At 40.3% G+C, this 25,448-nt stretch overlaps 1 protein-coding gene across 1 annotated transcript in view; it reads left to right on the top strand.

Moving 5' to 3' along the window:
* The window catches only part of PLCH1 (phospholipase C eta 1), a 232,135-nt gene that overhangs the window by 121,089 nt on the left and 85,598 nt on the right, over positions 1–25,448 (top strand). Inside the window, exons 3-4 of the mRNA XM_056808478.1 lie at positions 22,691–22,837; positions 24,708–24,951. Of these exons, the coding sequence (XP_056664456.1) occupies positions 22,691–22,837; positions 24,708–24,951 (391 nt within the window). The remainder of the gene's footprint in view (positions 1–22,690; positions 22,838–24,707; positions 24,952–25,448) is intronic.

Raw genomic sequence — 25,448 nt, 5'->3', positions numbered from 1 at the left:
GTGACGACTTGCAGAATGGGGAGTCCTCTGACTGCCCGATGCATCCATCACACCCTTCTCTTTCTCTCTCTCTTTTTTTTATGGTATTCTTAACTCAAACTCCACCACACCTAGTCCATTTACTGTTGGTTACTAGGCAATGTTCCTTATTCTGTGCCTAATGAGCTCAGCCAAGGATGCTTCATGCACTGGGAATCCATGAGATGTGAGGGGGGAAAAAAAGGAACGATTCTCATCTTGAAGCTCAACAACTGAAAAAATCACCATGCCTTCTTTCTGCTTTGATGAGTGTTAGCTGTATGTATCCTGGCTGATGCCCTGGTATGTACAGCCTGGATGAGTCTTCTCAAAAGAATCTATTTCTGAGCCCAGACTCAGTTTGGTTTGGTGGAGAGGGATCAGGCTCTGGAGTTAGAAGACCTGAGTTCAAATTCTCCCTTTGATGATTACTACCTGTGTTGCTTTGAACTAATCAAACTCTTTGTGCCTTTGTGTCCCCATCTGTAAATTAAGGGGCTTCAACTAGATAACCTCTGAGATTGCTTCCAGCCCTTGAATCTTGGAGACTATGATTTGAACTTGGACAACAGAATTCAAGGACAATTTGTATTAGAGGAGTTCTTAGATGTGTGTGTGTGTGTGTGTGTGTGTGTGTTAGATCCCTTTGGCAGTCTTGTGAAACTATGGATCCCTTATCAAAATGCTGATTGGTTGCCTGCTTTCATAAGGAAAGACTAAATGTCAATTTTGAGGCTTGAGAAAGTTATTATATAAATTTTCCCATCCAAGGTCATGGACAATCAGAAACCTATCTGCAGACCCCCCCACCCCCCAAGGAGTCCCCAGGTCAAGAACCCCTGCATTAGAGGGTTCTAGTGCTTCTCTAAGTCTAGCAAAGACTCCTCCTGCTCAGGCACTGTAGCCATCACTCTGAAGAGGCAGGGGGAGTGTCAGAATATATGTTAGCATCTTTCTGAATGTCATGCCCCCAGCATTATTTCTCTGATTCAACAAATCAACATTTTTCCCTCAAAATACAAATCAGTTTTGTCATGTACAGATAAGTAATAATATTTTAGTTTTCAAAATATGTGTAATATAGAAAGAATTATGTAAAATATAAATAATAATTTAGTTTTCCAAGTTTTCATTCATATTAAAAACATTTCCTAAAAGTCTTCCTTAGCTGACCCTTTGCAGATCTGTTTTTTGGGGGAAATTAGGTGTTTGATTATTTTTTTGGGGAAAATTTTATTTAATTAGTTAATTTAGAATATTTTTTCATGGTTATAAGATTCATGCTCTTTCTTCCCCTCCCCCTTACCTCCTCCCATAGCTGTGCAATTCCATTGGGTTTTTGAGTTTGATTATGTTGAAAGACCATAATGGAATGTCACTCTAAATCTGAAGTGTACCCTCTTGGCTTTTTTTCATTTTACTATTTCCACATAATTGATTTCCTTTATAGTTCTGTGTCTTTTTTATGCATTTACTACTTTCTAAGAAAGGGTCCATTTTCAGACTGCCAAGAGGGTCCGTGACCCCAAAAGTTAAGTAGCATTGCCCAAAGGAGTCCCTCCAAAATGGTGGCTCTCAAACTTTTTGGCCTCAGGACCCTTTTATGATCTTAAAAATTATTGAGGAACCCCTAAAGAGTTTTGGTGAATGAAAGTTATGTCTGCCTATATGTACTATATCACTACTCCCTCAGTAGTATTATAAAATAATTTTGACCTTGTGGAGCCTCTGAAAGGTGTTAGGGACTTCCAGGGGTCCATAGACCACACTTTGAGGACTACTGCTCTGTAGTAAAGTTTTGAACAGGGAGGCCCATCTCAGACTCCATCCAAGGGATTGATTCCTTTCAGTTCCAAGGACCCAGTGTCAAGGCAATTGTTGATAATCTCACTGGATAATATCAAGGAATGGACCTTGATGCCCCACTTCAGAACATGCCCTAGTCACAGTCAAAGCCTTGGTCTCCAGAAACCTCAGCCAACAAGCTGTCCAGTAAATCCAGTCCCCACCTCCTCTTCTCTTACCAAGAATTGGAGATCAACCCCGTGAGCATCTACGTTTTAATTTTTTTTACCATTTTTAAATGGAAAGCTTTCAAAAATGCACTCTCCACTTCACTGCCTTATTACACAGAACACATTGAACATTATTGTGTTGGCCACTCAGGGTCACCATGCCAAGCGTTTGCTATTGTGATGTGCAGAAGATCTGTCTGGAGCCCCAATGCATGGGGAGCTGGAATGGCATGGAGAGCTGAATGGGCACTGACCTCAGGATTGACCCTGGACTGGCTTTCTTGAAAGAGCCTGTTGATGTTAGCTTGCTTTTTGCTCATTTGTCTTTTTCCTGTAAAGGAGCAGTGAAGCGTGTGCCTTTGTGGGACCTCCTAGACAGTGGAACATGGCTGCCTTCTTGGGAAATTAATTGGCAAATCAAAGATGGAAGCAGCCATCTGCCAAGTCATTTTCTATACTGTCCCCAATCCTGAAACACTCCTTGACTTAGGGGAGATCTCACCCTCCAAAGCTTAGAAGTGCTTTGATATTATCATTGGAAGTGGACCCATTTGCCAACAGGATACCAGGTTCAAGTTTTCTCCCTGCTATTCTTGACATTTGGCTTTTTATAGTATTCCAGCCATAAGCAATGCTACAAATTGCATATGGAATGGAAAAATGAGAGGGAAGGTTCTCTTAAAGTGCCATTTTTCATGAAATCTTTTTCTGCATTACATTTCATATTTGAAGTAACACTTGAGTTGAACCAGAGGTATTAATGAAAGCTGGGGTAGGCAGGAAGGTGGTAAAATATATATATATATCCTTAAAAAAAAGGTCAACCCTGAGGGGGCAGCTGGGTAGCTCAGTGGATTGAGAGCCAGGACTAGAGATGGGAGGTTCTAGGTTCAAATCCAGACTCAGACACTTCCTAGTTATGTGACCCTGTGCAAATCATTTCACCCCCATTGCCTAGCCCTTACCTCTCTTCTACCTTGGAACCAATACATAGTATTGATTCTAAGGCAGAAGGCAAGAATTAAAAAAAATCAACTTTACCTTTCATCTTAGAATCAGTACTGTGCATTGGTTCCAAGGCAGAAGAGCAACAAGGGCTAGGCAATGGGGGTGAAGAGACTTGCCCAGGGTCACACAGCTAGGAAGTGTCTGAAGCTAGATTTGAACCATGATCTCCCATCTCCAGGCTTGTCTCTCAATCCACTGAGCCACCTAACTGCCCCCAGGAAAATATATTTTTATACTTGCCCTACTTCCTCAGGGTAAGTGCTATAGTTTTTCATCTGTAGAACAGCTTTACTGTCCTTAGGTAAGCCTGAACTGCTGAAGTGATCTTTTGTGGAAACTACAAAAAAAAGCTGAGAACCCATCAAGGAAAAATATCTACCTTTCCATTAGCTGGCATGCAATCTCTCTGTTGACAAATCATTAATTAATCAACAGGCTTCTACTAAGTGCCTACCACATGCCAGCAATAGTGACCAGACAGAATTCAAATAATACCTTTCCAATGAGTTAGACCATTGGTAGGGATGATCAGTTAGTATTGAGAAGTAGCCATCTAGAACTTGGACTAAAGGCTCAGATTTTGGTGCTATGTCCAACAAAGCTGTTTATTCCAGAGCATTATGGGATTCAGAGTCTGAATGGGAGGAGAACTCAGTGGCCATCCTGCCCATTCTGTGCATGAACAAGCATCCCTTCTGTGACCCTCGGACAGGTGACCATCCAACCTTTGCAGTGAGAGGGAATGCATTGTTCTCTAGGCAACCCATTCCACAGCTGTCAGGATATGCTGTGAATTCCAAACACCATCCCTCCGGACCACTGGTATTTTAGAGTTTACAAGAATTAATATTGTCATAGTCCACGAACATTTTTCTGCATTCACCCTTTTCAAGTCAAATGATAATGTCCATTTTTTTCCCCTCTCAGGGTTGGCACAATTTTCTTCCATGTTTGTCCTTTGTTATTCCCAAGGGGAAAGTTGAAAGCTTTGTCTTAGGATGACTTTTTATTATGTATCTGGCTCTTCAGGGCTGGTGGAGTATAAACTATTGTACAGGATTCATTATATTCACTGCTCTCTCTAGCTTGGCTTCTTGATGTAGAGATGTCCTGTACGTCATTGTTTTATATCTATTTTTATTTTTGATCCAAAGAACAATCCAGTGAAGTAGGTGTTCTAGGTATTATCATTCCCATTTTTTAGATGCAGAAATGGAGACTGAAGGAAATTAAATGATTTGCCCAAGATTACATAGCTAGCAAGTGTCAGAGAGAAGATTCAGTCCTCTCCCAGTGCTGTTTTCTGTCGACTGTGGCATGTGCCCCCACACTCTGATAATTTCGAGAGACATGTTACATAATGGAGAGAGGACTGGACATGGATGTCCTCTCAGAATAATGTTTTAAAATGTATAAGATATGAAGGATTATAAAGGAAACAGAGCTTAGTGAAAAGAGAATGTCATTTCTCTCCCCATCTAAGTTTATGGTTCTCCTGAAAGCTTTCCATAGATCCCTTGAGGACTTGTGGATCTCTGGTTAAAAACCTCTTGTCTGTGCCTTTTGGGAATATTGACAGTAATCTCCTTTCTCGTTTCTTTCTTGTACATAAGTAAGAGGCTCCATGCTCGTGCTTGAAAAGAGAATTGTAGAGGAATGAAGATTATCTGATTGGTACCCCAAATCTGGGATACAGACTGTCTCATCTTTGCCACATAACAGCCATCTGACCTTGGGCAAGTCCATTACCCAGTTTCTGAAGTTTCTACCCCAACTTTTCACAAATTAGGAAAAATAGTCTCCATGTTGTCAGACTCACAAGGATTGAATGAGATGATGTGTGAGAAAGCTCTGTGCAGATCTCTTATGGGCCACCCAGATGTTGGTTGTTACTATTCCCTTTCTTATTCCTGGACTTTCAAGGGATATGGTGGAACAAGGGGCCTTGGAACCCCTTTCCTTGATCTGGCTGAGCTATTGTTTTCTGCCTTTTTGTTTCTGTCTCTTTCTCCTGTCAGAGCACCTGCTGCTTGGCTGCCTGGGCTTCTGATCCTGGCTGTCACTGCACTGCCACCACCTCTCATCCTTGTCATGCTTCTCTCCCTCCTCTCTGCCTTTTTTTCCTTTCTTGTCTCTTCAGTTCACCATCAACTCCCTAAGGCTTCTCAGTATTCCTGTTGAAAAGATGGCTCTTTGTAGTCATCCCCAATCAATCAGGAAAGGAGAATCAACAAGATTTGTCAAGTGATTAGATTTAGGAGACATGGAGGCTGGGGGACAGTGAAGTGTGGAGAATGACTAAGGTTGCAAAGCTGCCTAGTGAGTTATTCTGAGCCTGACTGACCAATTCATATATGTTGTCCATTCGACGTGGATTGGCCCTTTCCCTTTTTTTCAGCTGTTTGCTCTTGCTCTGGGGTTTGGGTTTGATGCCTTGCTGCTCAAGGAGAGTTTTAGGGAGTTTGGTTTGTTTCAGAGCTATTAGGAAACTGCTTGGTACCAACTTTCCTTTAGCACATATATTTTCTTTGACCAGAAAGGCCCCAAACACATGATTTCCCCACCATTGTTTATGTAATTCTTTATTTTCTCCATTTCCCCTGCGTATTGATGTCCTATCCTAATTTTTCTGATTTAAAGTGTGTAAGACTTTTTTTCTGGGCTGATTTCTCTGTTCTCTTGTTGATTTTATCAATTATCTTAGCTAGGAGTTTTAATTTTAATCGTCAGTGAAGAGTTTCCATTCCTTCATGTACAGCCCTCACCTCTTTCTTTTTTCTAGTAATATAATTCATTTACAAATGTCTTAGCCCCTCACTCTCCTCCCTATGTCACTGAAGACATCATTTGAGAGACCGCTATGTATATATAGATTATGTCTCATATTTCCATTTTTCAGTTCATACTCTGGAGGTGACATTCAAAATTTCTTCTTCTTTTTAATCCTTACTTTCCATCTTGGAATCAATACTGTGTATTGGTTCTAAGGTAGAAGAGTGGTAAGGGCGAGGCAGTGGGGGGTTAAGTGACTTGCCCAGGGTCACACAGCTAGGAAGTTTCTGATGCCAGATTTGAACCTAGGAATGTTCCTCAATCCACTGAGCTACCCAACTTCCCCAATAAATTATTCTTAAAATATTAAATCTGTAGCAACATCTAATATTCTCTTGGTTCTACTCATTTTGCTGTTCATTATCCCATGTTGTTTTTTCCAGGTTTTTAAAAACAATTAGTCTGCTCATCATTTCTTATGGAGCAGTAATATTTGACCACAATCATATATCATGATATGTTTAGCTATTCTCCAATTGATGGGCATCCCCTCCATTTCTATAAATATTTTGGAACAGATAGGTTCATTTCCTTTTTCTCTGATTTCTTTGCGAAACAGACCCAGCATTGATATTGCTGGGGCTAAGGATATACATAGTTTTAAAACTCTCTGGGTATAATTCCAAATTGGTCTTCAGAACAATTGGATCAGTTCGCAGCCACACCAACAGTTTATTAGTGTCTCTGTTTTTCCACATCACCTCCTGTATTTGTTATTTTGCTCTTTTGTCATTTTAGTCAGTCTGATGGGAATGAGATGATATTTCAGAATTGTTTTGGCTTACATTTCTCTGATCAGTAACAATTTAGAGTGTTTTTCCATATGCCTATGTATAGCTTTGATTTCTTCATCTGAAAATTGTCTATTCATATCTTTTGCCCACTTATCTCTCTTCACCATTCTTGAGCTCTGGTCCATCATCACCTAGTAGACATTTTCTCCTGAATATCCTAAAGGTATGTCCAACTAAAGATGGCCCAGATGGAACCACATCTTCTTCTCCAAACCCACCCGTCTTCCAAACTTCAGTATTTCTGTTGAGGGTCCATCCTAGCATCCTTCTGGTAGCTCAGCTTTACAACCTTAGCCTCAACTCTTCATTCTCACACATTCCCCATGCTTCCCATTTCTTATTACTCGACAGATCTGGTCGATTACACTTCCTTGTTATCTCTCACACCCATCTCCTTTCCTCCTTCTACACACATCCTAGTTCAGACCCTCATAACTGTGTAAAGGGAACCTTCTCCCAGTATTACGCATGGGGTCTTACCTGCATCCCTGTGCTCCTAGTTACATCATCCAAAGCAGGTTCTGGGACTGAGTTTGATTCAGACGCTATTGAATTTGGCCTGAAAGGGGGAGGGAGGCTAAAAGTTTCAAGAAAGTAAGTAGGAACTCTTTTTCTGTGGTGACCTGCCAAGAGGAAGGTGTCTGAGGTAGCCATGTTGAGACCACGTGGCTAAATAGAATACGCTTTTCTCTCTAACTTTCTGCCTTTACCTATTCTAGTAAATTCTAATAAAATTGATGAAAAATAAGGACCACAGTCCAAGTAATTTTAATTCTTACATAACCTCTTATCTGGTTTACTCCAAAAAGTTCCTCATTGGTCTCTTTGCCTCCAGGCTCTCCTCTCTTCAGTCTAATCCTATCTATCCTCTCCAATGCACAGTTGTCAAATCAACATTCTTAAAACACACATTTGATGGCGTCTCTTCCTCTACTGAACTCAGAAAGCTTAAGTGTTTCCTCATGGCTACTAGGATTAAATACAAACACTTCTGTTGGACACTTAAAACTTGTAACAATATGGCTTGAGCCTATTTTTCCAAAATGATTTCTCCTGTGTATTCTTCATTCTAGCCAGATAGGTCTTCTTACCATTCTCTGTACATGACATTTGATTTCCCAAACTTGACATGGCTCTTGACCATACCTAGAATGTTCTCCTTCCTAAACTCCACTTTTCACAATCTCTGATTCTCCTATAAAGCTCATCTCAAGAGCCATTCCTACAAGAAGCTTCTCCTGATTTCCCCAGTGGTTGAATTACTTTTAAAAGATTTTTATTGTAATTATCTTTTTTACATAATCTGACTTTCTCCCTGTATTTCTCCCGTTAACTTCCACCCAACAGCCAGTCTTTATAAGAAAGCAATTTAAAAAAGGAATGAGGAAAATTTTTTAGTAAAAACAATATATGAAATAATCTGATGTGATATGCAGTATTCCATGGCCATGGATTCCCAACTCTGCAGAAGAGCCCAGGGAGGAATCTTTCCTTAATTCTTCTTTGGAGCCAAACTTGCTTATTATCCTTTTGCAAAATTCAGTTTCATTTGCTTTATGGTTGTTTTTCTTTCTGTTTACATTATTAAGACTCAATCTCTCAGATGTGGACATTTTCTGTTGCTATCCCCCATGCCTGTCATTCTTTCCTTCATCTCCTGTAGACTCTACTAACCTCCCTGGCTTCCTTTAAGTCCCAAGTAAAATCCCATTTTCTATAGGATGTCTTTCCCAACCCCTCTTAATTCTAGTGCCTTCCCACTGGGAATTATTTTCTGTCATCCTGTACATTGTTTGTTTGAACATGTTTGTTTGCTTGTTGTCTCTCTCATTAGCTTGTAAGCTTCTCAAGGGTAGGAAATGTTTTCTGTTTTTTTTTTCTACCCACAATATGCTTGGCACATAGTAGGTACTTAATAATTGTTTATTTTTTTGGCTGATTGTATCCACTGTTTAAGGGAAGCTAGGTGATGTAATGGATAGAGTGCTGGGCTTGGAGTTGTAAGACTCATCTTCATGAGTTTAAATCTGACCTCAGACACTGATTAGCTGCATGACCTTGGGCAAGTCACGTAAGCCTGTTTGCTTCAGTTAAGGAAATGACAAACTACTCTAGTATCTTTGCCAAGAAAACCCCATATGGAGTCATGAAGGGGCAGACACAACTGGCACCACTCAACAACAACAAACCCTGGGACACAGGTATTATTATTATCTTCATTTTCCAGATGAGGAAAATGAAAGGTAGCTGGAGATTAAGTGACCTGCACAAGGTCACGCAATTTTAAAGCTCAGGGTGAGAGGACTTTGAACCCAGCTTTTTCTGACTTCAAGTTCAGCTCTCTATTCAATTCACCTCTTCACTACAGTTAGCATGCTTGTATTTCTACAATCCCTTTGATATTCCAGATCTTTGCCAATTTGTTGGGTGGGAAATGAAATCTCAGTCTTGTTTTGATTTTAATTTATTGCTAATGGTATTGGAGTCTTCTTTCATATTCTTGTTAATAGTTTGAAGTCTTCCTTTGAGAACTGTTTGTGCATTCTTTGTCCCCTTATCTAGTGATGTCAAACTCAAATACTAACTTAGGCTCTGCTACCAAGATCGACTTAGAAAACCACAAATTAACTTTATTCATGTCGTATTATAATTTAAAAACCTCCCAGTGACATTTTAACCTGGTTTCCCAATTTTGACCCCTCTGCTCCTGTCTACTGGGGAATGACTGGCACAATTTTACATATCTGGCACTTGCCTGCATTTTTTGGACATCAAAAGATATCTGAAGATATTGAATGTGAAGATTTTTCTTCCGGTCGACTCCTTTCTCTCTGGGCATGTATTTTGTTTGTCCAAAAGCTTTTCAGTTTCCTTTGATCAGTAGTTTCAGTTTTATCTTTTGTAACCATCTTGAGTTCTTGTTTGGCCAAGAAGTCATTCTCTCCCCAGAGCTATGAAAGGGATATGAACTGCTTCTATTCTATTTTTAATGGGGTGGTCTTTAATATTCAGATCACATATCCATTAATTGTAGAAAATGTCATCTGTTTGTCTAAACCTACTGTCTACCAGACTTATTTCCAATTTCCCCAGAAGTTCTTATTAAATAAGGTGTTCTCATCTAAGCAGTAGGTGTTCTGGGGTTTCTAGAGTGTTGAGTTGAATGATTTCTGATTCACTTTTGTCTCGTCTGTTCCATTTTTCTTTTTCTTTTTTCTATTCTTTTATGTTTCATTGAACTACATTTCTCCTTTTGAACTGGGAGTAATGGTTTGGTGACTGCTTCTTTATAATCTAGTTAGAGGTCTTGAAGTATTCTTCCTGCTTCAAAAATGATTTCTTTTAATATTCTGTATCTTTTCTCCTAAATAATTTGTTGCTATTGTGACTAACTCTGTAAAGGACCCTTTTATGCTGTTTAATTGGTATAGCCCTAAATCTGAACATGCACAGCAGTAGTGTTGCCAATTTCATTCTCTTGTTGGCAGGGCTCAACCATGAACATCTAGTAGTCCTCCAGCTATTGAAATTGCTTAGAATATCTTTTGTACCTACTTACCTACTATTTTTCCCCCAGTAGCAAGTGAGCTCTTTGAGGGTAGAGACTTTTTGTTTTTGTCTTATATCTCTAGTATTCCTACTACTGTGTCAGATTGAATGGAATGGTATAGAAAAGGCAGTATGGAACAGTAGGAGGGAAGCTTATTAAGTGCTTATTATGTTCCATACACTGTGCTAAACGCTTTACAAATATCTCATTTGATACCATAGAAAGAGGACTGGTCTTAGAGACCTCATTTCAAATCCTACCCATGATAGTATCTGTTCCCATGGTCATGATGTGTCTCATAATATCTATGAGGCTCAGCTACTATATATGTGTAAAATATATAAAATTAATAATATAATAATAAATATGTGTATAATATAGGTAATAAAATAAAATTAATAATATTCATATTACTCTCCAATGCTAAGAAGATCAAATGAGGTAACGTGAATGTCGTTGTTTAGTCATTTTCATTCATGTCTGACTCTTTGTGACCCCATTGGGGGGTTTTCTTAGCAAAGATCCTGGAGTGCTTTGCCATTTCCTTCTCCAGCATATTTTACAGGTGAAGAAACTGAGACAAACAGGGTTTAAGTGACTTGCCCAAGGTCACACTGCGAGCAAATATCTGAAGTCAGATTTGAACTTACAGTGATGAGCCTTCCTGACTCCAGACCTGGCACTGCCCCTCACATGAATGTAGCTTGTACCTGTTATATATGGAAAGTGTTCTATCAAAATGTTACCATTCTTCGTGTTGCGAGATGCATTTGCACAATACATTGTGTTTGACGTGAGCCATGCCAATCAAAGGAATACAAAGTGGGCTTTGATGAGCACATAGTTCTCCAGTGGTTACCGTATCCAGTTGAATTTACAGTGAAATAAGGTTGTGGATTCCATACAGGGGCTGGCACAGGATGAATGTGGTTTGAGGTCTGAGTCCGCTGGAGGAGGTCTCCCAGGGAGGGCTCATTTTCTTCGCTTCATTGGCTCCTATTTTTAAATTCCTGAAGATAGATGGTTTCTCTATAAAAAGCACCTGCCTGAAGCCCAACAGGCTGTTTTTCAAAATTGTCTTGTGCCTGCTTCTCCAACATGCAGCCATTGAAACTGTTGCCTGCTCAACGGGTGGTCTCTAGAAACCATTCATGCCCCGTGGCATGTTGGCATTTGGAGAAGGTGTACAGAGGTGGGGGTAAGGGGGATTGTTTATCCCTTAGGACTCTAGAGGAAATGTGTGAAAAAAATCCCAGTTCTTTTCTTTAGTTCTTGGCTCCAGTGCTGTCTCTAGCCTTTCTGGGTCCTCAGTAGCTGGATTTTATATTTATTTCATTCAGAGAAGCCGGAAGACATTCTCAAGCTCAAGCCTGCCTCGCTTTATTTAAAATTTGTTTTGTTGTCTTTGTTGTAAAAACAAAGAGGGTCCCACCTGACAAAACAGAGCGATCCTCCATCCAGGGATCAGACCCCGGGGAGTCAAGGTCTGGTCCAAGCTGGTCTTGTATCCAGCCCTTTCAGAATTTTGTCGATACCTTTTCTTTGTCCATCACCCATATTTACCAAAGTATCCCTCCTGCCCACATCAGCCATCTCTGATGACACAGAAGACATGAAGGAAGCAGGTCATGAAAACAAACCCACATATTTCACCAAATCTAACTTCATATGCAGTTGCAGGCATCCATCCTTGGTGCCCCTCTGCAGAGATGGCAGGAGGTGACTTCTCAGATCTCGTCTTTAGGGCCAAGTTTCGCCATTATGATTTTACAGCACTTTGTTTCAGTTTCACTGAAAGTCTCTATTCTTTTGTTTTGTTTTCCTGGTCCTGCTTACTTCACTTTGCATCAGTTAATATAAATCTTCCCTTGCTCCTCTAAGTTCTTCATATTCATTTCTTGTAGCCCGACAATATTCATTATATTAATATACCTCAATTTATTTAACTATTCTTTAATTGACAAGCAGTTTCATGGCACAGTCGATAGAGTGCTAGACCTAGAATCAGGAAGGGCTGAGTTCAGATCTGGCCTCAGATCTAGCTGTGTGACCCTGGGAAAGTCCCTTAACTTTCCATGCCTCAGTTTCTTCATATATAAAATGAGCTCAGGAAGGAAATGGCAAATCGCTCCGGGATCTTTGCCAAGAAAACTCCAAATGGGGACCTGAGGAGATGGACACCACTGAACAACAATTAATAAGCATTATTTTTGTTTCTAATTTTTTGTTTTGCAACCACTACACAAAACTTGTCTTTAATACATAGTTTGAGTGTTTACATTGTACCCAGGGCTACCCTTTGCCTGGTTCTAAGTACAAAGGACATAGAAGATATTGAGGAATTTCTGTTCTTCTTTTGGAGGGTGCCTCACAGCCTGTACCAGGATCTAGCACCACAGGATCATCACTTTCTTTTGAGTGGACACTAAGCCTCTCTGAATTCAGTCGGCTGCTTCTCATTTTTGGCTCAACTAAAGTTGCCATCCACTAAAATCCCCTAAAATCTTTTTTGGACAAACTGATGCCTCACAACACTGTCTTTATTGTACATCTCCCTAAAGGCATCTCTTCTTTTGCATCATTTGCAGTCCCTTAAGCTAGTCCTATAACTTGTCATTATCTTTCCAAAAATGTCAAGTTCAGAACTGAACATGACATTCCACAAACTATCCACCAAAGACAAAGGCTAACAGGACCCTGAACACTTTCATTTTGGATAGCTATACTTTAAATAAAGACAGTTAGAGGGGGTAGCTGGGTGGCCCAGTGGATTGAGAGCTAAGCCCAGAGATGGGAGGTCCTGGATTCAAATCTGGACTCAGACATTTCCTAGCTGTGTGACCCTGGGCAAGTCACTTGACCCCCATTGCCTAACCCTTACCACTCTTCTGCCTTTATACCAATACATAGTATTGGTTCTAAGACAGAAGGTAAGGGTTTAAAAAAATAAAGACAGCTAGAATTTATACAGTGCTTCAAGGTTTACAAAGCATCTTACAAATATTACCTAGTTTAATAATCATGACATTAATAGCTAGAATTTCTGTAGGGCATACTTTGAATCAGGCACTGTGCTAGGCATTTTACAGATATTTATTATCTCCTTTGATTTTTACAACAACACTGGGGGGTAGGTACTATCATTATCCCCATTTTACTGGGAAGGAAACTGAAGCAAGCAGATGTTAGGTGATTTGCAAGGACATATAGCTAGCAAGTGTCCAAGGCAACTTTTGAACTCTGGTCTTCCTGATTTCTAACCCAGAATTCTCTACACTAGTGAACTAGCTATCTCGATGAATTCAAATGAAGGTCATATTAGATTTTTGTGGGTCTACATTGTTATATTGATGACTGATATTGGCCTTGTAGACCTTCAAAATATCCAAATATGCCTCACTCGTTTTGATCAACTCAGCTTCCTCAGAAAGAAGAATAAATTAGTCAAAAGATGTTATTGTCTCTTAGTGCATCTAGTATTTGGGTATAACCTAAGAGTTAGGCAGTTTACAGGGTATTGACTGACAGGGCTCCTCATCTGACTCTGGATTAGCTTGAAATCTCCAAATTCCTTGACCCTTTCCCCAGTATTCTTAAAACATCCTTATTTTTTTTCTGCATTTCTCCTCTTAAATTCAGACACTTCTTTGGTTGTCCAACTCAGAAGCATCTTTGTACAGATTAAACATAGCAACATCTTTAATGTAATGATAGTAGCATATTTATATTTAATGACTAATAATGCTAAACTATTTCCAAGGAAGTCTAATAAATAATAGAATATAGAGAGTATTTTAAGGTTTGCAAAGCACTTTACATGTTACCACATTTGATTATCTCAACAACCCTGTGACGCAGAGGCTATCATTATACCCATTTTTAAGAGGATGAAACTGAGGTAAGGAAAGGATAGGTGACTTATTCAGAGTCATACAGCTGTTAAGTACTTGAGGATTTATCTCTAATGTCTAGCATGCTATCTTCTGAACCATCTATAGTTTATCCCTTCCAAATAACGACTTTCCCCCTCTTGGTTTCTGGGTGGGCATAATAAATTAAATGGGAGTAAAGGGTAGCTAGATGACTCAGTGGTTAGAGAGCCAGGCCTATGGCTTGGAGGTCTTGGGTTCAAATTTGACCTCAGATACTTCCTAGCTGTATAACCCTGTATGAGTCACTTAACTCTTGTTGCCTAACCCTTACTCCTCTTCTGACTTAGAAATAATACACAGTATTGGTTCTAAGACAGAAGGTAGGGGTTTAAAAAAATTAAATAGGAGTTTTGTAGAAGCTACAGACAACATGTAAAGGCCAGCAGATGATAGAGAAAAGTTTAGAAACTCAGAAATGTGTAAAATATAGGAATAGTATATAATATCAACATTTTTAAATCTTTTAATACCCTAATTATACACAATTTCATTTTTAAAGTTAAAATGAGTCAAAGTTAAAGCTTGTGAAAAAAGCCTGAAAGCTAGCAGATGATACAAAAGCTAGGAATGTAGATATATCATAACATTGTCCCTGTTTGGGCGCCAGTATTTAGAGAGCCGATCCTGCAGTCTCTTAAGGTTCAGGGTCTTCTATCTAAGTATGGTGGTCAGTTGAATAAGTGGTGATAGACACTGTATGCTCAATCCTGTGTTTAGGCATCACACAGAGTTCCGCCATGCACAGGGTTTGTGTTTATTTTTTAAACCCTTATCTTCCATCTTGGGATCAATACTGTGTATTGGTTCCAAGGCAGAAGAGTAGTAAGGGCTAGGCAATATTGATTAAGTGACTTGCCCAGGGTCACACAGCTAGGAAGTGTCTGAGATCTGATTTGAATCTAGGACCTCCCATCTCTGGGCCTGACTCTCAATCCACTGAGCCACCCAGCTGCCTGCTAGAATAATTTTTTTTTGTTTTTTAAAATATATTTTATTTGATCATTTCCAAGCATTATTTGTTAAAGACATAGATCATTTTCTTTTCCTCCCCCCTCACCCCCCATAGCCGACACGTAAGTCCACTGGGCATTAGATGTTTTCTTGATTTGAACCCATTGCTTTGTTGATAGTATTTGCATTGGAGTGTTCATTTAGAGTCTATCCTCTGTCATGACCCCTCAACCTCTGTATTCAGGCAGTTGCTTTTCCTCGGTGTTTCCACTCCCATAGTTTATCCTTTGCTTATGAATGGTGTTTTTTTCTCCTGGATCCCTGCAAGTTGTTCAGGGACATTACACCGCCATTAATGGAGACGTCCATTACGTTCGATGATACCACAGTGTATTAGTCTCTGTGTACAATGTTCTCCTGGTTCTGCTCCTCTCACTCTGTATCACTTCCTGGAGGTTGTTCCAGTCTCCATGGAATTCCTCCACTTTATTATTCCTTTGAGCACAATAGTATTCCATCACCAACATATACCACAGTTTGTTCAGCCATTCCCCAATGGAGGGGCATCCCCTCGTTTTCCAGTTTTGGGCCACCACAAAGAGCGCAGCTATGAATATTTTTGTACAAGTCTTTGTGTCCATTATCTCTTTGGGGTACAGACCCAGCAGTGCTATGGCTGGGTCAAAGGGTAGATATTCTTTTGTCGCCCTTTGGGCATAGTTCCAAATTGCCCTCCAGAATGGTTGGATCAGTTCACAGCTCCACCAGTAATGAATTAATGTCCCTACTTTGCCACATCCCCTCCAGCATTCATTACTTTCCTTTGCTGTCATGTTAGCCAATCTGCTAGTAGAATCATTTTTTAAAGAAATGACTGGCTTAAAAATTGTAATCATATTGTAGGAATAAGGCTTGGTCTTGTGGTCTCATTGGCATGAGAATTTCCAGGTGAATTCTCATTGTCTATGCATGCTGGAGCCTTCTCAGTAGCTTACATCTTTGAGAGAGTTGCATGGAATAATAAGAGGGGAAATGAGTCATCCAGGGTCATGTGGTCATTATGTATCACTGGCTGGATTCAAACACAGGTCAATCATTTATCCATAATGTCATGCTGCCTCTTTCTTAATGGATAGAAGAATTTCAAATCTATTAGAACATTAATATATTTAGTAGATAAGGGCTAGCTTTTCTTTCTTTGAAAGTTTCTTCTTAGGGAGAATCTTACAGGATCCAAATTAAGGGATCTCCAAAACTCCCTGAGGAGTGCCTAAATTTTGTCATTTTCAGACCTAACAACAGCCCAAGGAGCCAACTGATGGGATGTTGGGAGTAGTCTAGACTCCTAGCTTTAGACTAGGAAGCTACTGTGTAAGAGAGAATTTGCAAAGCAAGCCAAGCATGCAACACAAAGCAAAGGACATCATCTGTCAATCAAAAAGTAACATTTCATTGGAATGTTCCCAGGAGAAGCAGTTGGAGCCAAGCCACAGTTGAACTTAGAAAACTGTCTTCTGAGCTAGGCTGAGAGGCTTCTGACTGGGCCCCTTTTAGCTTCTGACCTAGGCTGAGAGTCCCTTGTGGTTTCTGGAGCTGGGGAGAGGCTTTTGAACTAACTTTTGGCTAGTGTGGCTGATGGTGGTGGCTGAACTTGAAAAACTGTGTATCTGAGATTTGAGTTTGAAGAAGAAAGAAGAAAATATTTGTCCTCATCTCTTTCTGACTGTCTCAAATAGTGACTGATTGCCATACTCCCAATACCCTCCTAACTCCTTGTATAGATCAGGGAAATCCCCATCCCTCTTACCTCATCTTCTATCCTTGTCCTATCTTCCCCAATAAACCTCCTTACTTGAGAAAGAGAGAGTATCTTCTCTAACCCTCATAGTTCACCTTGAGTTACTTAGAAGGTGACTGACTAAGAGGGGGGAGGGGAAGGGAGGCAGGAGGGAGAGGGTGGAAAATGGGAAATATTGAGAGAGGAGGGTAGGCAAAATTTCTGATTCATTAGCCATCAGTACTAATCAATAGAAAACAGAGTAACTCCTTTATTACAGTACCCAGGAGATCCTAATGTTTGCTGAGGGCAAACTGTGGGCAGATCTGAATCCTTGATGTTATTGTAAAGTAGCCAATGGGAGCTTTTAGGTGCTGCCCTTCTCCTTCCTTTGAGAAGGAATGACATATGAATTATTCCACATTTTCTTAGAAATGAAGGCAAATGAATTAATTATTGGGACATGTTGATACCTCCCAAGTGTGCCTAATCTGGGGAGTAAGCAATTCATTAATCCCTGAAAGGTCAGCTAAAATGTTTATTAGACCAAGGCTTAAAATGACTAAATGACTTGGAGGAAAACAAGCACTGATCTTGGAGTCAGAAGACCAGAATTCAAATCCTACCTCAGATACTTACTAGATGTGTGCCCCTGGGTGAATCACTTTTTTGTTTTTTATTTAATATTTTATTTTTTCCCAATTACATGTAAAAACAGTTTTAATACATTTTATGAAATTTTAAGGTCCAAATTGTCTCTCTCCTTCCTTCTCTCCCTTGTCAAGTCACTTTAATGTTTCTCAGCCTCAGGCTCTTCATCTGTAAAATGGAGATAATAACACCACAGGGTTATTGTAAGGAAAATATGTGATAATGTATTTGTAAAGTGCATTGTGAAGCTTCATGTGCTAGGTACTTGTCACCTGCTAGTATTATTTTGCAATTATTATTTTTTATATTTTTCCATTCTGAGTAGCATTTTGGTAAAGAGTAGGACAGAGAAGTTATATCTGTAGAATAATGCAAGGGATGTTTTTATAGGAGGCAGCTAGGTGGCTTAGTGGATAGAATGTTGGACCTGGAGTCAGGAAGACTCCAAAGTTCAAATCTAACACTTAATAGCTGTGTGTCCCTAGGTAAGTCACCTAACCTGTGTTTGCCTTAATAGACTGGAGAAGGAAATGATGAACCACTACAGTATCCTTCCCAAGAAAACCCATTGACATTATTGTCATGCTATAGTTCATGAGGTCCTAAAGAGTAAGATAAGACTGGAAAACAACATTTTTATGGTCATCCATTCACAGGCCTTTTATGGGAGAAGAAATCATGCTGTAGGCTGCCTCTGGGAAGCTTTTGTTTCTGTATGGTAATGAGAGTACTGAACCTGGAGACAGGAAGATGAATTCAAATCTGACCTCAGATACATATGAGCTGTATGATCCTGGATAAGTCACTTAACCCTATTGGCCTCAGTTTCCTCATCTGTAAAATGAAGTAGAAAAATAAATGGCAATCTACTGTAGTATCTTTTCCAAGAAAGCCCCAAATAGGGTCACGAAGACTTGGACATGACTGACATATCTGAAGAACAATGATAACAAATGGGGGTCGAATATAATGTACAAGGGACTTCTTGAAAGAAATTGCAACTCTTCTCCTACATAGAATTCTTGAATCACTTGGCCAGAGTCACATAACTGCTAAATATTAGAGGTGAGATTTGAACTCAGGTCTTTCTGGTTTCTCAGCCTTGTTTTTTATTCACTATGCCAGACCATCTATTGAATCATAGTATGGGCAGTGGAAATATGAAAACAATCAAAAGAAAATCACTCCTTTTAATGACTAGTTTACCAACCTTGGCTCTAAAAATCAGCATGACTGTTTTGTGTCTGTCCCATCAGAGAGGAATTGGTGAGCGTGCTGACTCCTTTTCTCATGAGTCTTTTGGCAGTGGTATAAACTGGGCTCATATAAAAAGCTCAAAATCATGGTCATCTTCTTGCCCATCTTCCTTTACTTTCCGGGGCACTACCCATGAACTTCTCAAAGCCTTTTCCATTGTAGTTTTCTTTACTGACTTCCCTACTTCTTGAGCCAGGTTCTTCCTTCTTCTGACTAATTCTATCTTCATTTTGATCTGGGCTCGGAAGTCCTCAATGTCCTTGCTCAGGGAACACTTCTTGAAATAAAATATTTTTGTTAGATTTTTCAGTTTTTCAGTCACCTCCTTGATTTGAGATACTTTTGTTCGACACTTCGTGATGGCGTTTCTTAGAGAAGTTATTTTCAATCTTCCCGATAAATGTTCTACAACCAAGGAAAGAGGTGAAGAACATCTGGAATTACTCTGGCACAGTCCAGGCAGTCTGTCCTTGGTCAGTACTCAACTACTGACTACTCAGAAGAAAGATCAGATGGCCTTGGAGGATAGAAGAGAAGGATTTTTCAGCAGATAGCTGGGTCTTCTTCACATCCACTGGAGACCCAATATGGAGACATTGGATTAATAAGGAACATAAAGAATTTAGATGAAATCTCACAAATCAGTTCCCTTTGACAGTGGATGTTGTAAGAGCAAGAGGTTCAGAATGTTGAGAGGGTTTTGATTGACCGAAGTGGACCCTTAGAGTTGGGAGCAAAGGAGCCTAGGAGGGAACCAAGGAGACCTGGGAGAGAGCCCGGGAAGAGGAGGGGCTTTTGGACCTGAGATCTCGTGGTGAGAAGAGGTATTCTCGCCTTGCTCCAGATCATCCAAGAGCCAGCCCAGAGATTAGTCCAGAGGACCAGCTGTGGAGTTTCCCAGCAAAAGACTCGTTGTTGCCTGACATCTTTGTTAATATCAGAAGAGAGATTCAGGTCTGCTCGGACCTGAGGTGCCACAAACTCAAATCCTGCTCTTACAACATTAAGTGTTGGCCAAAGGAAGTTGAGCTTGGGGAACACTTTTGGAATAAAAGCCCTTTGAGTTAGAAGTAATCTCTGCATTCATTTCCTCTCATCTGCACTCAAAGCAGAGATTTTTCCTTTTTAGCCATCTCATAAATCATCATACAACCTGCCCTTGGAGCCCTTTAGTGATGGGGAACCCATTACCTACACGAGCAGCTTGTTTTATTTATGTTTACTCTACAGGACCTTTTTTTGAATACACTTGGCAAGCTCAGATGCTGGTGAACCCCCCGGAGAAGGAGGGATAAATCTGCTGCCTTCTCAAGATTCTCTTCAACCCTGTGATTCCATTTGACTGTAGACAAACACCACATTATTATGTTTTAGAAGCAGCCAATAAATCCGTACTGAGCAATCTGGTGTTTCACCGTCCTGAAAACATTACGATCTTGCACGCTTGCCTGCTATACAGGCTTCTTGAGTGATCTGTCTATTATGACATGACACTGGAGCGCTGGCTCGGGGACCCTCTGTGGCTGGGTCAATGTGCTGAGTCAGAGGAGCTGGTGATGATTCCGTGCATTGGACAGCGATTACTCACACTATCATGGAGGTATTGGATTCCGTTGTATAAAATCCTGGGATTTCACTTGGAAGGAGACTCAGACTAATGAAATTAGCTTTTAAAAGTAGACTCATTTTAGTTAAGCTTCATAGATGAGTAAATAGGTTCATGAATGAATAGCAGCATTTTGCCTGTTTCTTCCTCTCCGTAGGAATGGCTCACTGAGTCTCTGATACTTCTCTCTTAAGGGATGGAAAAGAAAAATTACCCTCATGGATGGAGAGGCCATCTTTGGTCTCCCTAAGACAGGATGCAGCAGCAAGTGCCAGGTCCTCTGCCTAGTTGTTCAGTCATTTTCAGTTGTGTCTGAATTTGCCCTTTCCTTCTCCATCTCATTCAAAAAGATGAGGAAACTGAGGCAAGCAAGATTAAATGACTTGACCAGGGTCACATAGCTATTAAATGTCAGACTTGAACTAAGGATGATAAATCTTCTTGACTTAAAGCCTGTTGCTCTATCCACTAGGCCATCTAGCTATCCATCTTTGCCTAATTAGTGCTCAAGAAATGTCACTTCTATTGCATTTTCTCAAGATTCTTCCTGTACTAAATGTTGAGCGACCAGTTGTAAGGATCTTGATGAGGAAAACCAATGGAAAGTGAACATGCATTTATTCAGCTCCTACTTTGTGCAGAGGGCCAGGCATCTGGGCAGAGAGGAGAGAAAGTTGGCCTCAGAGACTGGAATATCTGTTTTCAAATTCTGCCTGGGACTTAACTGAGGGAACCTTGGACAGCACCCAGACTCCTGTCACTTACACTGCACTGATGAAATCACAGGTCTGGATTTAGAAGGAAACCACGTGCCCTGAAGGCATGGAGAATACAAGCCCCCAAAAAACAATCCAGAACCTCAAGGAACTTATATTCTAGTAGAAAGAAAAAGGAAACCAGATTCTGTGTCAAGAACTACCATGTGCATATGTCTTTGTGATTATTGCATGGTTTTGGTATATATACATATACACACATACATATATACAGATATATATGACTTTTGCCTCAGATCCTTACTAGCTGTGTGACCCTGGCCAAGTCACTCGACTCGTCTGTGCCTCAATTTCTTTACCAGTTAATAGTATTAGCTAATAATAGCAGCACCTCCCTCCCAGGAATTGCTATGGATATTCTATATATTTGTGTATACATATATACACACACACAAACATAAATGTGTGTATAAATGCATATATGTGTACATTGTCTCCCCTGAAACATGTCCGTTTCTTGGGGGCCAGGACCATTTCATCTTTGTATCCACCTGCAGGGCCACTGAGTCTTACTCAGTGTTTGTTGACTTCCTGCCAGGTGATGCTCAATCTTCCCTCTGAGTCCAGGCTTTCATCACTTTGGCTCTCCGTCCTTCTTCTTAACTAATTTCTGAACCCTGCCAAGATGCTTCTGTCAGCCTCCACTTGGTTCTCGTTTCTCTCTTTGGGTGTTGTCTCTACTGATGCAGACAGTCACGCCTGTGCACCTTAGCTGTTGTTTGGTCACTCAGTCACGGCTGACTCTTGTGACTCCATAGACCCATAACACAACAGCCCTTCTATGCTCCACCATCCCCGAAGTCTGCTCGAACTCATGTTTGTTGCTTCCATGATGCCATTCATTCATCCATCTCATCTTCTGCCATTTCCTGCTCCTTTTGCCTTCCGTCTTCCTCAACATCAGGGTCTTTTCCAATGAGTCCCATCTTCTGTTTTGGAGTAATTAATAATTTCTAACAAATTGAATCCAGTAAATATTATTCTATTTCAGTTTGTGAGACCTTCAATTATGGTTGTGAAATGTAATTTTAGAAGAATTAAAATCATGACACTTTTTAGAGCTGCCTATTTTAAAATTAAGAATACTTTGGGAGAGCCTGTTTTTAATGAATAGAAATTGAAATTACAAAGGCAAATCAACTGAGTCTCCTAATAGAAAACATGACATTTCACATAACAAAGGACAGGTTTTTGAAATCATCATCATGATGAGTGTGTTTTCTTAAAGCGGAGGATTGCATCCACGGTCTGCCTTAATGTTAGATCACATATTTCTGTAACAGTTCAGTTTTCTCAGTCTCCTGAATCAAAGTTGTTTTTCAGTTCTTGGTGCCCTTGGTTGCCAATCCCATGTTTTGTGATGCAAGATTTCTGGTAACTGTTATGTGTCTGAACCAAACTTGTCTTTTTATCTTGGCTCCTTTGGCTGCCAATCCAATGTTTTGTCTGACCTCGAGATATCTGGTAGGCATCGTGTGTCTTAAGCTGAGCAGGAGTTGAATGTATCGTCATCTCTTTTCCAGTTGAAAGATGCATGAGCGTAATGCAGTCTGGGACCCAGATGATCAAACTGAAGAGTGGAAGCAAAGGCCTCGTTCGGCTCTTTTACCTGGATGAGCACCGCACCCGGCTGCGATGGCGACCCTCACGGAAAAGCGAGAAGGCAAAAAGTAATGTTGAACTTTTGAGTTCATTTTCTGTCTGGGGAGAGTACTAGAGTAATAATTCCCAAGCCTTTGTGGGTTCGTGGAGCCTCTGGTGAAGCCTATGGACTCTTTTCCAGGGCTTTAAATATGCAAGATAAAAATATATAGAATTACACGGACAACTAATTATATTAGAAATATATTTATCAAAATATATTTTAAGAAACCCCATGTTCAAAGCTTTCCAGATTAAGAACCTCTAGGATAGAAGAGTCATGTGTGGCATATTTTTCCAGACTTTAGATCTGGTTAATGGAAATGGGCTCAATTGGTCATGGCCCCCCCTTTTATTAATGAAAAAAACTCCCCAAACATTGTGGGAATGCTCTAAGTGTGAATTTCTTTGGCTTTGCTATTTTTCTTTAGCAAACAGTTTTGTTAAGATGCATCGTATATAGCCTTTGGATTCACGGAAATATTGACTGATGGAAAATAATAGGTTATTTGATTGCCCCTTTGCCTCTGGGATAGGTAGGCTGGTAATAACAAGATAGAACAATAATGCTAATTGTATGGGTCGAGAAAGTAGGAAGGAGAAACAGGTACGTCGGGATGTAATTGTTCAGCAAAAATAAAATGTGAGTTTGGAAATTTTCAGAATGGTGCCAGAGGGTTGGATAAAAGAGTTGCTGTTGCATTGTTGTTGAGGTTATGGTTTTTTAAGGCATACCTAGAATTATTTCCCAGACTGCCAGAATAGTCCAGGCTTTGTGTTTTATAGTCTGCCTTTTTCTAGTTTCAGGAGAGCCACAGTGCCTATCTAAAAGACCCTCGAGACTTGATTAAATAGAGAGCAGGAGTTTTTAACTTGGTATCCATAGCCTCCCAAAGGATCCACGGATAAGTCTGTGAACTTGGATGGGGGAAAAGTTCCATTTTTATTTTTACTGACTTCTAACCGAAATGGATGACTTTATTCAATTATGCTTACGAACAACAAAATGTTCTCAGAGAAGACATCTGTAGGCTTCGCTTGGTTGCCAAAGGGGTCTGTGACCCACAAAAGGCCAAGAACTGCTGAGAAACCGGCCTAAATATTATAGAATAACAACCAGCATTTCATTGAGAAGATTAGCCCGGCATACTCCCTGTTTTTCTATAGAACTAAGATTTTCATGGAGAAAATCTTTCAGAAAGCCAAGTCCCTCCTCTGTTTTTCAGTGAGCTTTATTCTTCCATGCTGAGATTCCATGAATTAAGTTGACAGAAGTTGGAAGAGTGGGCTGTAGAAGCCTCCTCTTGGAGCCTTCTGCCCTCCCCCTTAAACTAGTCTATGTATGAGTGAGATAGATATTTGCTCTAGTAGTGTATGAGAATAGATAGAGAATTGCCCTTGAACCTAGGAGGACCTGGGTTCAGATCCTGTCTCTACACATATTTTCTGTGTGACACTGGGGAATTCACCTAGTTTCTCAGTGCCCCACTTAAATCTTTAAGGCTATAAGCTACAGAGAAGGTGCTGCCCTGCCCTGGTGTAGAGTTTCCTCCTCTGGGAGTTTCCTATGCCAGTAGAACCACAAGTCCAGTGTCTTTTCCATACAGTATATTGATGATTTTTACCAATTGCTTTTTTTTATTATTGGCTTTCCTCTGATGGTGGTTGAACCCAGTGGGTTTACCAGTAATATTCTATTGCTTAGCTTTGGTTTCTACTGAATGAAGTGTCTTTCAAGGCTACCTTAGATTCCTTGCTCCTCCTCTTTGGGAGACCTTTCCAAGGGTGTGACACTGTGCCATTTTGTTTCCTCCCAGCTAGCATGGACCCACTAGCAGTGACCTGATCTCCATGCGTATCCTCACTAGCTCTTTACTCTGAATCTTCTTTCCTTCACAGTAATCATTGATTCAATTTACAAAGTCACTGAGGGCCGGCAATCAGAGATCTTCCACCGACAGGCTGAGGGGAGCTTTGACCCAAGCTGCTGTTTCACCATCTACCATGGAAACCACATGGAGTCACTGGACCTTATCACCTCCAACCCAGAGGAGGCAAGGACCTGGATCACTGGCTTGAAGTACCTGATGGCTGGAATCAGTGACGAAGACTCTCTTGCCAAGCGACGGCGAACCCATGACCAATATCCTTTGCTGAGATTTCAGCTCCCATTTAGTGTGTGTATGTTTGTGAGGTGGTATGGTGGAATAATAAAGACATGGGTTCAAGTTCTAGTTCCAACTGGGCAAGTCAATCTCTCAGTGCTCTAGGTTAATGATATGCAACCCAAATAGAAAGGGGATCCTTGCAGCTACTTGATCTCCATGTGTATCCATGGAGCTAGCTCTCTGTCTTCAAATCTCCTTTTTCTCACAGTAATTATCTATTTGATTTATAAAGTCTCTAAGGACCTGTAATCTGAGAGCTTTCACTGACAGGCTGAGGAGAACTTTTACCTAGAAAACTCCAAGTTAACATTATCTATGTTGTACAATATTTTTATTTTATGAAACATTTCCTCTGATTCTGGCCAAATCTAGGTAACTCTCTAAGATTGTCTCACACAGGAGGGCCCAGCCAGCTTTGACACAAGTTTTTTCACCTTGGTGTTTCCATTGCAATGGAATCACAGTTCAAGTT

This window comes from Monodelphis domestica, chromosome 8, assembly GCF_027887165.1.
Source record: "Monodelphis domestica isolate mMonDom1 chromosome 8, mMonDom1.pri, whole genome shotgun sequence".
NCBI lineage: Eukaryota > Metazoa > Chordata > Mammalia > Didelphimorphia > Didelphidae > Monodelphis > Monodelphis domestica.
This window is presented reverse-complemented; position numbering and strand designations above follow the sequence as displayed.